The sequence below is a fragment of the Nycticebus coucang genome, chromosome 5 (genome assembly GCF_027406575.1).
Source record: "Nycticebus coucang isolate mNycCou1 chromosome 5, mNycCou1.pri, whole genome shotgun sequence".
Lineage (NCBI taxonomy): Eukaryota > Metazoa > Chordata > Mammalia > Primates > Lorisidae > Nycticebus > Nycticebus coucang.
Genome location: NC_069784.1, coordinates 24,490,776 through 24,504,240, shown reverse-complemented (window position 1 = coordinate 24,504,240; position 13,465 = coordinate 24,490,776). Strand labels below are relative to the sequence as shown.

The following is a 13,465-nucleotide window of genomic DNA, read 5'->3' as shown; positions in this document are numbered from 1 at the left end:
CTTCCTCTGGGGCCCTTTGTTGTGCTAATTTGAAATGCATGTGCTGATGCTCATGCAGAAGGCCCCAGCTCCATTCCTCTGGCTTTTTCTTCCTCAGAAAGCTGTTGAAATGTGGGTTTCCGTGTTAATCGAGGTTCCCAGCACGTCCGCAAAGCTGGCTCTGTGCCTCCAGAACGTGTTTTCCAATCATCTGTGGGGCTCTGGCTATTCCAGCCTGTCAAGACCGGACTTGCAGAGGCCCTGTGGGGCTGCAGAGATGTTCTTTCCAGATGCAGCGTTCTATTTGGGATTTTCGGAGCTGGCCCAGCAAGCTAGGACCAGCCTCCCCCGTGAGCAGAGAGGACTGAAAGGACCTGGCAGGTGGCCGCTGGGCACTCAGGCACCAGGCTGCTTCCTCACCTGCCTCCCGCTCGACACCGGCCTCCTTGAACCTCCTGCATCAGGCCTTGAACATGAAGCAGACGAGTAGTGTCTCCTATGAGTCTGTAGTCAAAGTTACAGTTGGTGCTTTGTGCCAGGACATGTGAGAGACAGCGACCCATTTATTCCTTATTAACATCTCAGAACACACCTTCTGGGGGCAAGACACGATTGCAAGAGGGACTTTACCTAAAAAATGCAATCAGTGAAACCTGGCTTATTGTACCCTCAACGAATCCCCAACAATAAAAAAGAAATAAATAAATAATTAAAAAAAAATCTCAGAACACATCGTTATACTCTTTTGCAGATGGGGAGCCTGAGGATCTATAGAGAGTTAATGTCACTAGCTCAAGGCCACACAGTGCTAAGGCCATTGACACAGACCTGTGGACTGAGGTAGCTCTTAAACACGGCTCAGTAACACCTGTTGCTATTGGCGGTATTAAAAAGCTAGAGATAGGAAGGACATAGCTAGCCTCAGATTCCCATGACAAGCTCCAGTTACAGTAACTCAGGAATTTTCTAACTTCAGTTTAGTGGGGCAAGTGTGGGCCTCGTCCATCCGCTGCGTTTGCCTTGTCAGCAGACCACCTATGTCTCATCTCAGACCCCAGAGCTCATGACTGGGAGGAAGGGGAGGGTTCAGAAGTGGAGCCCTGTGGGTGGGAAGCCGTGGCACACCAGTGATTCACCCTCCCTCCTTTCTTAGCTCTCTTTCCTGCTCAGGGTACACTTATTACTTAACTATGAACATGGCACCTCTTCTTACTCTCGCCCTCCCCAAAAAGGATTACTATCAAATTTCCGGTGGGTCAAATTCAGGCAAGCCTTGGGGTAGAAGATATGGGCCCTCCCTGCCTCTTTGTCTCCTAGTGGTCGTGGGTGGATTAGGTCCCTGGAGTGAAGCTGGCAAGACCCATGGGCAGAATGTTCTTGATCCAAAGCCAGGCAGCTTCCTTTCCTCCGGAGGTTGAGCCCACAGCTGCTCTGCGGGCTGGTGCTCAGGATGGTGGGAGGCTGTGCCGAGGCAGTGAAAACCCCACCCATAGACATCACCTCCTTCCCCTCAAGAAGCTGGGAAGACAAGAATTAGACACACCTTCTAGGAACGTGGTTCAAATTCAGGGACAAATAGAGAATTTGATCTGGGAGAAACAGTTGTACTAGTAATATAATGTGATCATCATTAATGTTTCTAGCATTTGTGTGAGAGCTTGATTATTCCTGGGTGTTCTTGCTGTCTCTATCTCTGCCTGACAACTGAACACACGGTCCCCGGGGCCAGGGAGCCCTGCATTTGCCTCACCGTCCACTTCCTGAAGGAGCATGGCTGTGCTGCATGCTGTGGGCATCTCCACGCCTGCTGCCCCAGGCTCAGAGGGATTGAGGGTGGCTTGGGTTCAAGCCAGTCATGGAGGCACATTGAACTTGGAAGATGGCTACAGAAACAAATGCGAGAGAGCTGATAAACAGAGCTCGGAGACAGGGCTGTAGGAGCGGGACGGCACTGAAGGATGTGCTTGCTTTCATTTTCCCATGATTGGAAGCAGTTGGAATGCTGGGACCTGGCATCTTATTCTGTCCCTTCCCCTGCATAATTCTGGGCTATCCAAATAATAACAATGTACATGAATACTATGTGAGTAATATACCCTTCTCTACCGTCCCTCAGAAGTGTAGCAAGGAAGGGCAGAATGTTCTTAGGGCATTAGTAGAGTCAATAAGAATTTAGATCAAGCGCAGAACACTGATGGCCACACGAATGGGATGAGATGTTTGCTGAGGGCAGAGGTGCTGTCATACTGCCTTAAATCGCTAGAATTTGCTTTGTAGCCAAGATTAAAAACTTTGGGTCTAGGCCATGGCCCAAAATGGTTGCATTTCAGAGGAAAATGCAAATTCCTAGCCATGGGCAATGGCTGTTGCTTGTATTCTCAGCACTTTTGGAAGCTGAGGTGAGAGGATTGCTTGAGGCCAGGAGTTAGAGATCAGCCTGGGCAACATAGTGAGACCCCATCTCTGTAAAAAATAAAAGTAGACGAGCGTGGCAGTGCATACCTGTAGTTTCAGCTACTCAGGGGGCCGAGGCAAAAGGATCACTTGAGCTGAGGAGTTCAAGGCTACAGTATGATCAAGCCACTGCAGTTACCCTGAGCATCAGAGTGAGTCTCTGTCTCAGAAAAGAGAACCAAAGTCTTCCCACATGGCAGCAGTGAAACAGAAGGGTACACTGTCATCGAGAATTCAGAGTGTTTGGGGGAAGCCAACAGAATTCTGCCAAATGTCACAGACATGTATGGCCAGTCAGGTGAAGCAGGAATCTCATTTCTGGTCCCGAAGGAGCTCAAATATTGATCATGGGCTAGGGATGGTGGCTCATACCTGTAATCCCAGCACTCTGGGAGGCCTAGGCAGGTGGATTGCCTGAGCTCAGGAGTTCAAGACCTGGCCGAGCAAGAGCAAGACTCCGTCTCTACGAAAAATAGAAAAACTGAGGCAAGAGGATCTCTTCAGCCCAAGAGTTGGAGGTTGCTGTGAGCTATGATGACGCCATGGCACTCTACCCAGGGTGACAACTTGAGACTCTTATCTCCAAAAAAAAATCAATCACAATGTTTTCAGAGATACGAATGGACCCAGGGACACTTTTTACCACAGTTTCTTATATGGTCACTTATCACCAACCATGGGGTTTATAGCTCATCAAAATACTTATCTATAGAAGTAAAATCATAGTTGGCAAGATCAAGTTCTCATTAAGTATAGGCAGTGGGAAAAATAAAAGTTGTGTTAATATATGTGATCAAAACAGTAAAATTCTGGGAGGCACCAGCCCCTATGTGTCTCTTGAATTGCCATCTTTTTTGTAGGGAGACGCTGCCCACACTGTCTATGGAGGCTCCCAGCGGCAGGCGACACATCTCACCCCTGTCCCTGTGCTTAGACCAGCCCTGCTGGCTGGAAATAAAAAGCCCTTGGCAATCGCTTGCTCATTCCGGATGGTCTCTCCTGCCTCTCTGCTTCCCTCCTCCCCTTTTGAAGTACAAGTCTAGGCAAGTGTGGAACCTTCAGACTCTTCACAAAGTATGCAAGAGCTTCAGGGCAGGGTCTTTGAAGTCTGGTCTTCCATCCCAAGATTACTGGGCAGCATCTGCTTTCTCCTTCCCTAGGAACTGCCCTGCAGGACCCTGTCCCCTCCAGCACCCCCTCCCCACAGTCTTCAGGTTGTTCTCTAAGGAGTTAGGACAGAAGTAACAAGATAGCTGATTTTATATTTTCAGTAATGAGTATAAAACAGTATAATCTCCAAACCCGAAATGAAAGAGTGATGCGTGTAAAGCACAGGAAGGAAACAGCACTGCTGTCAGGAGCGGTGCTGAGCAAGGCGGATGGAGAGGGGAAGCTGTGGTCTGGCGCTGAGGCACCAAGAGGAAGGAAAATGCAAAGATACCCACGGAAATCGCTTCATGGATCTGAACAGATACATGTGCAGTGAAGAATTACACAGACCCGCTGTACATTTTCAGAGCTCAGATGGAGAAGGGTGTGGCAGGAGGGATTTAGGCTAGGCATCCGGACCACTCGCCGGGTGGCGAAATAGGATTAAGATTTAGCTCAGTGGCCTCTGATAGGAACACCCAAAATCACAGGTTTCAGTGAGATAGGAGATCACAAAGAGGGGCAGCTGTCCAGGCCCGGGGTGCTGGCCTCAGCTCTCAGGGACCCGCCTGGTTCAGGGCATCCACCCTCTCATTTCTAGGGCGTGTCCCCTCCTTGTAGTCCAGGATGATATAGGAGGCCCCCTCTCCCCTTGGAAGTCCCGCCAACACTGCAATTTACCTTTCCTTGGCCGGAATTTAGTCACATGACCACGTCTCCCTGTAAGACAGTGGTTCTCAACCTCCCTAATGCTGCAATGTATTTTCATTGTTAAAAAGGGGTCGAGACCCATAGGCTGAGAACCGCTGCGTAAGAGATTGAGGAAGGTCGTCTTTTAGCTGAATGACAAATAACGTGCTCAGTGAAAATAGGGCTTCAGATAATTTGAGAGAGAGAATGGGAGAATCTCCACCACCAGGAAAAGTCACGGATCTTTCTTATCCTGGAGTAGCTGTTCATTTAGCAAATACCAAGTGCCTGATATTTTCAGGCACTGCTCGAGGACAGTGGGGAAAAGGGATTTCTGTTCTCATGAAACTTACAGTCTAGTGGGAGGCAAACCGATAATATATGAACAATCAATGCGGCTGGTTGCCAACCTACCTTCCATACTTAAGCGTCTTCAGACGTAGCAGAACCTCACTAATGATGGAGCAGGCAGTGTGACCTGTTATGGCCTGAGGCCTGTGGATGTGATGGGCAGCCTGCTTCAGTGTCTCTGATGCAAATTCGGTTCCTGAAATACTTCTGGGCACCTGCCCAGAGAGAAGAGGAGGGCGAAGTAGACTTAGCTGGAGCCCCACCCAGACGTCAGCCAGAGCCATTCTCAGCAGGCCGCCTCGTGGGCCAATGTGTGCAGAAACCCCAGAGGGTAGGAATCCCGCCCCAAAACACTAAGTCTGTTTTTGTTTTCTTTGGTGAAGAATTCTGGGCTCTTTCCTTGCTGAGGTGTGAAACCGTCTGATAAGCAATAATTTTGTGGCTCCTGCGAGCATTTGGAGAGCAACCCAGGGAACTTGGGAAAAACCACAAGGACACAGCCTCTTCCTGTTCATGTGACCACCAGTGAATGGTCCCTGAGCCTGGTTTATGCTGGGAACTGGGAAGGTGTCCAGGCCAGATCACGTGTTATAAGCAGGCATGGGTTGTGCCCACTCACAGCTCCCTGCTGTGGCCGCTGGGAAATGCTCTAGACCAGTGATCCTCACGCTACCTCAGGACAAGGACCAGGGATTTTTGTTTGTTTGTTTGCAGTTTTTGGCCAGGGCTGGGTTTGAACCTACCACCTCCAGTATATGGGGCCAGTGCCCTACTTCTTGAGCCACAGGCCCCGCCCAGGACCAGGGTTTTTTGTTGGTAGTGGTGGTAGTGAGTTTCAATTTCCAATCTATCATGATAATGAAATATTAGAAAAATAAAAAAGACATGGAAAATATAAACAGACGTATTATTTGACTCAAGAAACATAAAATTGCTCTGTCCAATTGCTCTAAAAGTTTGTAAAGCCTAACTCAGTTCCTGAATTTGAGTCTGCTAACAGCAAAGAATTCAGGGCCCCTGCTCCCAGCCTGAGGACTGCTCCCAGGGCCTCACTGCGCCACAGGCCCAGGATCTGAGGCCAGGCAGGAACTCAGGGCAATTCTGAAGGAAAATGAGGAAGGTTCCCCCTGAGAAAAGAGCTGCCCTCCCTACACGTGCCCCCCAGTCTGTCTCATCTCTCCCTGGCCCCTCCTGCCCAGTAACTGCTTCTTGAGTGGACTCTCCTATGGTGGTGAAAATTTTATTATATACTTGTGGCCAGAAAAATGAAAGGTCACAGCTAATTGTAATCATTATCTGGCCTCCCCTACCTGAACACAGCTTTTGGCCTACACTGGATGTTAGTGGAGCAGCAGAGTAGGTGGTGTTTCCAGCAGGGCGATCTCACTGTTGACCTTGTGTTCTAGTTCTCCAAGGAGAGGCATGTCATGGACAGGACCCCCGAGAGGCTGAAGAAGGAGCTGGAGGAGGAGCTGCTGCTGAACAGTGAAGACCTTCGCAGCCACGCCTGGTACCATGGCCGCATCCCCCGACAGGTGCCTGTCCTCATCCCCACCAGCACACACCTGCCAGCTCCCAGGCAGCGTCCTCCTCTGAGGCCACATGGGAGTGCGCCCCTGTTTAGCCAAAAACAAAGCAATAGAATGACTCAACTTGGACCCGTCTCTTGGGACCTTGGGAAGAGCTAAGGTCAGGAACTCAGAGTGTATTCCATGTGCCCAGTGAGTGTATGAAGGGAAAGTCAGTGTCCTGTGGTCTCCAGAGTTGACGGGAGACAGCAGCCTCAGACACGGGAACCTGAAATGCAAGCATCAGATAATTGAACTCCTGGCCATGTGCCTGCGGTCCACACCTCAGAAATGGCCTTCCTTTTTAGGGAAGTGGCTTGACTTCAGGAGAAGAGAGAGTATCATAGGGGTAGGTAGCCCAGACCAACAAGGCTGCCTGTGCCCTAATGGGACCTGCAGTCCCTCCATCCTTCCCCTACCATGTCCTGTGACCCAGAGACGGGAAAGAAGAGGAATTATACCAGTGACCACAGACTCGTGGCTGGGAATGGTGTGATTGCCATTTGAGTAATCACCAGTAATGTTATTTTACTGAATACTATAAAAATTGAAAAGTAAAATAAATCTACAGAATTGAGGCAAAGAATTTCACCTGGGTTTTTATCATATATTTTATCTGGCTAATCATTAACCAAGGACAACATGACAGGAAGTGTGTGGGCAGGGCTGGGGAGAAGGGCATCGGGTAGTGAATTTTTTAGTGTAGCAGATTTCTCAGCACAAAGAAATAATTCTTATCCTGACTTGGTTTTTTTTTTTATGTTTAAAATTGATAATAGAAAATAGGTAGCAAAAAGAAGGAAATTAAACTCTTATCCATAATTCCCCTTCCTGGAGATAACCCCAGTGAACATTTTGATACATGTGTTTCCACCCAGATTTTTCTAAATCAAATAGGAGATCGTACTGCAAGTGCTTTTCTGTAGCCCATTCTATTCATTTCTTACGTCCTGGGAATTTTCACCAGCTTTACAGTATTCTTCTGTGCCATCTTACATTGTACACATATGTGCACCACAATTTATTGGACTTTTAGGGTGTTTCTAACACTTTGACCAGAATTCTTTTTTTTTTTTTTTTTTTTTTTTGCAGTTTGGCCGGGGCTGGGTTTGAACCCGCCACCCTCGGCATATGGGGCCGGCGCCCTACTCACTGAGCCACAGGCGCCACCAAACTATTATGTTGATACCTATAATTATTTTCACAGCCTCAATTTCAAGAAATGAAATTTCTGTATGAAAACGTATTTTTAAAGCAAAGATGCAATTTTGAAATAACCATAGTAGCCTTCTATTTTAAGCTAATAGAAGTATACCATTGATCGCATGTTGGAAGGGCCCAGAAAAATTGTCGAAGTTTATAAAACTGATAACTGCCCAGCGGCGCCTGTGGCTCAGTGGGTAGGGCACTGGCCTTATATACGGAGGGTGGCAGGTTTGAACCCGGCCTCGGCCAAACTGCAACAAAAAAATAGCCAGGTATTGTGACGGGCGCCTGTAGTCCTAGTTACTCAGGAGGCTGAGGCAAGAGAATCGCCTAAGCCCAAGAGCTGGAGGTTGCTGTGAGCTGTGACTACACAGCACTTTACGGGGGGCAACAAAGTGAGACTCTGTCTCTAAAAAAAACTGATGACTGCCACAACCATTCTTTTTACCATGTTCATAAAATTTGTTTACCGTTTGTCCTAAGTATAAATTTTCAGCAATATATCAGCCCAGACTGGATAACTGGACAATAGTTACAGCTATAACAATAGTTACAGCTCACATTTTACCCCCATCAATCTTTGTAGCCATCTGTATTATCCCTGTTTTACAAATGATGTAACTGAGCTGCACAGAGATTATTTGACTTGTGCAAAGTCTCAGCGCTAAGATAGTCAGACCACAGGAACCACCCATCTACACCACTGTATAAATTCTCCTTTTATTTTTCTTTATCTCTTTTTTGGAGGACTTTAGGTTTTTTTTTTTTTTAATTTATTTTTATTTTTTTATTGTTAAATCATAGCTGTGTACATTTGTGCAATCAAGGGGTACAATGTGCTGGTTTCATATACAATCTGAAATATTCTCATCAAACTGTTCAATGTAGCCTTCATGGCATTTTCTTAGTTATTGTATGTAGACATTTGTATTCTGCATTTAGTAGGTTTCGCCTGTACCCATTCTAAGATGCACCGTAGGTGGGACTTTAGGTTTTTTGTTTGTTTGTTTTTTCGGAGTCTCACTCTGTCACCCTAGCTAGAGTGCAGTGACATCATCACAGCTCACTGCAATCTCAGACTCCTGGGCTTGAGGGATTCTCCTTTCTCTTGAGTAGCTAGGACCAGCTAATGGCTAGTTTTTTAGTTTTAGTAGAGACAGGGTCTCCCTCTTGCTCAGGCTGGTCTCGACCTCCTAAGCTCAAGCAACTCTCTCATCTGGGCTTCCCACAGTGCTAGGATGACAGGCGTGAGCCACCAGGTCCCACCATGCCCAGCCCCTTACTACAGGCATCACATCATCTTAGTGAACGATTTGGAGCATCTTCTGTGTTCCAAGCACTGTACTCGTGCTTTGCATGTTACACGTGGCAACAGAATAACTTTGAGATGACAGGCCCCAGCCTGACTTTGTTCCCGTCCTTCTATCCGGCAGTTGGGGTGTCCAGGACCCCCACACGTCTCTGGTTCCACAGTCCTACATGGGGCTCCTCCTTTGTAACTTGTTGGGGAGGGAAAATCAGGACACCCCACCCCCTGGGCACACATTGGCTCATCTCTTATGTTCTGTCACTTCAAATCCTTCAAGTCTGTGTAAATATCGTCATCTTGTGACACCTCCCTGATCATGCTATTTTAAAGCATAGTCCTCATTCCCTTCCAAACGCTGTCTGCTGTCCTGATTTGCTCTTTCCTTGATTTTACAATGTCTGACATACCCTAGCTGTTGTTTATCTGTGTTTACTATCTAGAAGCTTTGCACTAAGAATGGGAGCTCCACGTGGAGGCTCTGGCCTGCTTCAGTTGCTGCCACATCCCCAGGGGCACTTGGCATCTAGTAGGTGGTCAGGGAGTAGTTCCTGCATGAGTGACTAGATCTTCTACCGAGTTGACCTTTGAGACACTAGAGATCAGCTGAAGAAGGGAGTCACAGCGTGGCCTCTGTTGGTGCAGAGAGGTGGGTGGTGATCAGCTTGTACTAGGAAGGTGAGCCTGCTTTTCCTACTCCTCAATAACCGTTTTGTCCCAAAGGTGTCTGAAAGCCTCGTGCAGCGAGATGGCGACTTTCTGGTTCGCGACTCTCTGTCCAGCCCTGGAAACTTCGTCCTGACTTGTCAGTGGAAGAACCTCGCCCAGCACTTCAAGATCCACCGCACAGTCCTGCGGCTCAGTGAGGCCTACAGCCGCGTGCAGTTCCAGTTTGAGAGGGAGAGCTTTGACTCCATCCCCGGCCTGGTGCGCTGCTACGTGGGCAACCGGCGCCCCATCTCCCAGCAGAGTGGCGCCATCATCTTCCAGCCCATCAACAGGACGGTGCCCCTGCGGTGGCTAGAGGAGCGTTATGGTACCTCCCCGGGCTGGGCCCGAGACAGCAGCCTGGCCGAGAGGAGGCCAGACGTGACCAAGAGGCTGAGCTTCACCATGGGCGGCGGCCAGGCCCGAGAGCAAAACGTACCCAGGGGAAACCTCCTCAGGTGGGTCAGGGGCTCTGCAGGTGGCATCAGGGCCACCTAGGGCCTTGGGGTGTCCAAACTTAGTTAGGCAGATGAGGCATTCACTCTGGGACAGAAAAATAAGAGATGTTGGTGAGGATGCCTGTTGCTAGCAGGATAGCTGTCAGGAGGCCGGGAATGAATGGCGCAGGAGCTGCAGGGGACAGGCCTGGCTGATAGGATGACCCGTGCGGGGACAGGATTCCAGCTGGTCTGAAGGCCAGGGGAAATTTGGGTAGATGGCACAAAGGGGAGGGTGTTCTAAGCAGGAAGAGCTGGGAGAAGAGCTGGGAGGGAGGACGTTCGGCTGCAGCAAAGGCTCTGTCCAGGCAGCCAGCAGCCCTAGGCTTCCAGAGGTAGCCCCAGCCGGGTCATGTGGAGGCCTTGATGCCAGGCTGAGGGCTTTGAGGGAGCAGCAGAGACTTGACATCGTGAATGTGATGCTCTAAGAAAGAAGTAGACAGCGATGTGCACAGGGGCGAGGAGGGAGAGAGAAGAGAAACCAGGGAGCGAGTTGGAGTGTCCAGCCTGTGACAGTGGAGCAGAGGAAGAGTCCAGAGCAGCAGGGAAGTCGGAGACCGCAGGAGTGACCAGGACCGGGACACTTGGAGGAAAAAAACCTGAGATATGACTGAGTGCTTCCTGAGTGCCAACTTTCAGTAGCAGTTTGGGGACCCCGGAGGGGGTTAAGACTAAAGTCTTAGATTAGGGTGTGGTCCACACGGAAAGGGTGGTTGGCTCAGCAAGAAAGGTAAGATTTCTAAGATAGGAGAACATGAAAGCTGTCATCTCAGCCTTAAGGAATGGGGGAGAGAAGAATTCAGAGAACTACATGGAAAATCAGCCCCTCAAAACATCACCGAGCTGAGGCACCCTGCTGTCGTGGGACCTGGCCTTTGTGGAGCTGTGAGTCCTCGTGTGTTACCTAACCGTCGTGGGAAGGGAAAGCAGGGAGGAGGCGGGTGTGCAGGGCATGACCAGCCCAGGCCCTGGGGCACAGAGCAGCCTCCTCCAGCTCCCCAGCTTCTAAGCTTATACCCATAAACCAGCATGTTTGATTCCACTCACTGGTTTTCTTTCTGGACCATGAGCAAATGTCACAATCTGTAATTTCTATACTGCCAAAATCCAGAAGCAAAACACAGGACCCTGTGAGTGATGCAGATGGCAGCTGGTAGTACCTGGAGGCTCCAGGACGTGTTAGTCAGTGTCTGGGTGTGGCCGCAGTAGCTGGAGCCCAGGTGCTAACAACACACCAGTCATCTGTACCTTGGGCAAACAATTTAACCTTTCTGGGCCTCACTTTCTTCATCTGGAAGATAGGGCTTGTGAGAGTTAAATGATTTAATATGTGCAAACACTAGGAATGGTGCACGCACCTAGTGGGTGCCAGGGACATGCTGATAATCATGGTTATTACTGGAGGGGAGTAGGATGTAAGACTCAGGGCATCACAGGGGACGTGGCCGTACCTGATATTCAGCAATCCTCATTTGTGTAGTAATAGGACTGTATGTAAGATCCCTTGAGGCCAGGCATGGTGGCTCACACCTGTAATTCTAGCACTTGGGGAGGCTGAGACAGGAGGATCACTTGAGCTTAGGAGTTTAAGATCAGCCTGACCAAAGGCGAGACGTGGTCTCTACCAAAAATGGCAGAGATTTTTGTGTTGTGGTGAGCACCTGTAGTCCCAGCTACTTGGTAGGCTGGGGCAGGAGAATTGCTTGAGCTCAAGAGTTTGAGGTTGCTGTGAGCTATGATACTTGGGCATTCTAACCTGGGGCAACAGAGTGAGACTCTGTCTCTAAAAAAAAAAAAGAAAGAAAAAAAAAATCCCAAAAGATACCTTAAAACATTGAAGGGGTACCTTCTGTTCCCTGCTGGAGTAGGGTTTGGCTACTGCATGGTTGAAGTGGAAGGCGATGTCATGAAGACAGTGAAGGCCTATCTGGCAACCCGCAGAGCCACTGCTCAGTCTGGCTTTGGGAGGAAAGCCTCCTCGTCTGCCTTTAGTGATCTGGTTTAAAAACTAATTTCTTTCTAAGATAAGAAATGAAAAAAAGGACTAAGAAAGTCTCTAAGTCAACAAGACAGATGGAATGGAGCCACTTTTCTGCTTGCCCTTTGGAATGCAGAACCCCCTAAGTCTTGTCACTGCTCTGCACAGGCAGCAGGCCCAGCAGTGTCTAAGTGGGGAGGAGGACTAAACCAGAAAGGTGGCCCCATGGCCCTCTGCCCTACCCCGCCGCCCTTCAGTGCCTCTCCACCTCCCACGTCAGCCCCGGTCAGTTCTGGCCTGCTCCTCCCGCGCTGACGTCGGGCCAGCTGGTTGGCTGGCCAGCAGCCGGCCCTGGGCAAAGGTGTGTGCTCCCAGGCAGGTACCAGGCCCCGCTCTTCTGGGCCCTGGAGTCTGGCGATCGATTGCTGTGGTCACTGCGTAAATATCTCTCTTGGAAGTCATTTCCTTTTGGAATTTGCCCTCTGTCTTGCCTTATCTCTGAGGGGTTGCTGGAATTTCTCTGTTGCTGGGAGTTTGGGGATTTTTTCCATTTGTTTTTTCTTGGGTGCTTGCAAAGGTAGAGAAGAACTTCAAGATTTCTGTGACGTAAGAATGTTCTGTGCTTGAGGGAGGCCCAGTTAAAGTTCAACTTCGCTGGAACTGTGCCTTCTCCTCTGGCATGAGTTTCTGGTGCCCAGAGCTAATTAGCGAAATCACGACTTGAACTAGAAGGGGACAGAGGAGGAAGGAGTGGCCAGTTTGTGTGAAGGTTACCTTGCGCCTTTACCGTGAGGTTGTGCCCTGTGCCCCTCAGTCACCACTTGGTAACATGCTGGTACCTTTGACTAGCTCAGCAGCAGGAGGCTGTCTGTGGAGGCTCCCAGTGCCACCAGGAGGATGGGGACACCAGCCCCCCTGGGCTGTGCTGCAGGTTATTTGGGAGATGCTGAGATTTGCTCTGAAATGGAAGCTGCCCCCCAGCTTCTTTCCTAGCTGTGACAATGAGAAGCATGTGGAAAATGCATGTTGGTTAAACAAGTCATCCCCCTGGGTCTGGAAGTAATTTTAGGCTCTGTTAAAAGTACACATTCCAGTTCCTCAGATTTTCTCAAGAGTGCTTTACTCTTTTTCTCAAGAGTAAAACTTTTACCCTGCTCTGTTCAACAGGATGGAAAGGCTCAGAGGAGGCATCCTAGGACATAGCTGCCTAGGGCACAGGGCACAGGGCTGGCACGCACAGCCCAGCCCTGTACTGATCGCCCCATCAGTAATTTCCTCCTCCAGCGAACATTCCTTTACTGTTAGGGTATGCTGGAACACAGGTTCTGGGCAATTTTCTTTCTTTCCTTCCTTCCTTTTCCTCTTTTCTTTTCTTTCAACTTTGCATGGTGTTGTCTAAAGGTTTTAATAACATGTTTCTGTCCCGTCTGTCTTTTGTTTCAGAAATAAAGAGAAGAGCGGTAGTCAGCCAGCCTGCCTGGATCACATGCAGGACCGAAAAGCCTTATCCCTCAAAGCCCACCAGTCAGAAAGTTACCTGCCAATCGGTATGGCTCGGGGATTTTCAGGGAGGAGGGTT

At 49.2% G+C, this 13,465-nt stretch overlaps 1 protein-coding gene across 7 annotated transcripts in view; it reads left to right on the top strand.

The window, feature by feature from the left end:
* BCAR3 (BCAR3 adaptor protein, NSP family member) overlaps positions 1 to 13,465 on the top strand; it is a 112,105-nt gene that overhangs the window by 77,332 nt on the left and 21,308 nt on the right. For 3 of the 7 annotated variants that reach the window (XM_053590307.1, XM_053590306.1, XM_053590309.1), the window contains 3 exons: positions 6,030 to 6,158; positions 9,427 to 9,869; positions 13,330 to 13,433. In XM_053590307.1, coding sequence (XP_053446282.1) covers positions 6,030 to 6,158; positions 9,427 to 9,869; positions 13,330 to 13,433 — 676 coding nt within the window. Of the gene's footprint in view, positions 1 to 6,029; positions 6,159 to 9,426; positions 9,870 to 12,279; positions 12,325 to 12,651; positions 12,675 to 12,726; positions 12,818 to 13,055; positions 13,193 to 13,329; positions 13,434 to 13,465 lie in introns of those variants that run through there. The other 4 variants (XM_053590310.1, XM_053590313.1, XM_053590312.1 and 1 more) reach the window with 4 other exon arrangements.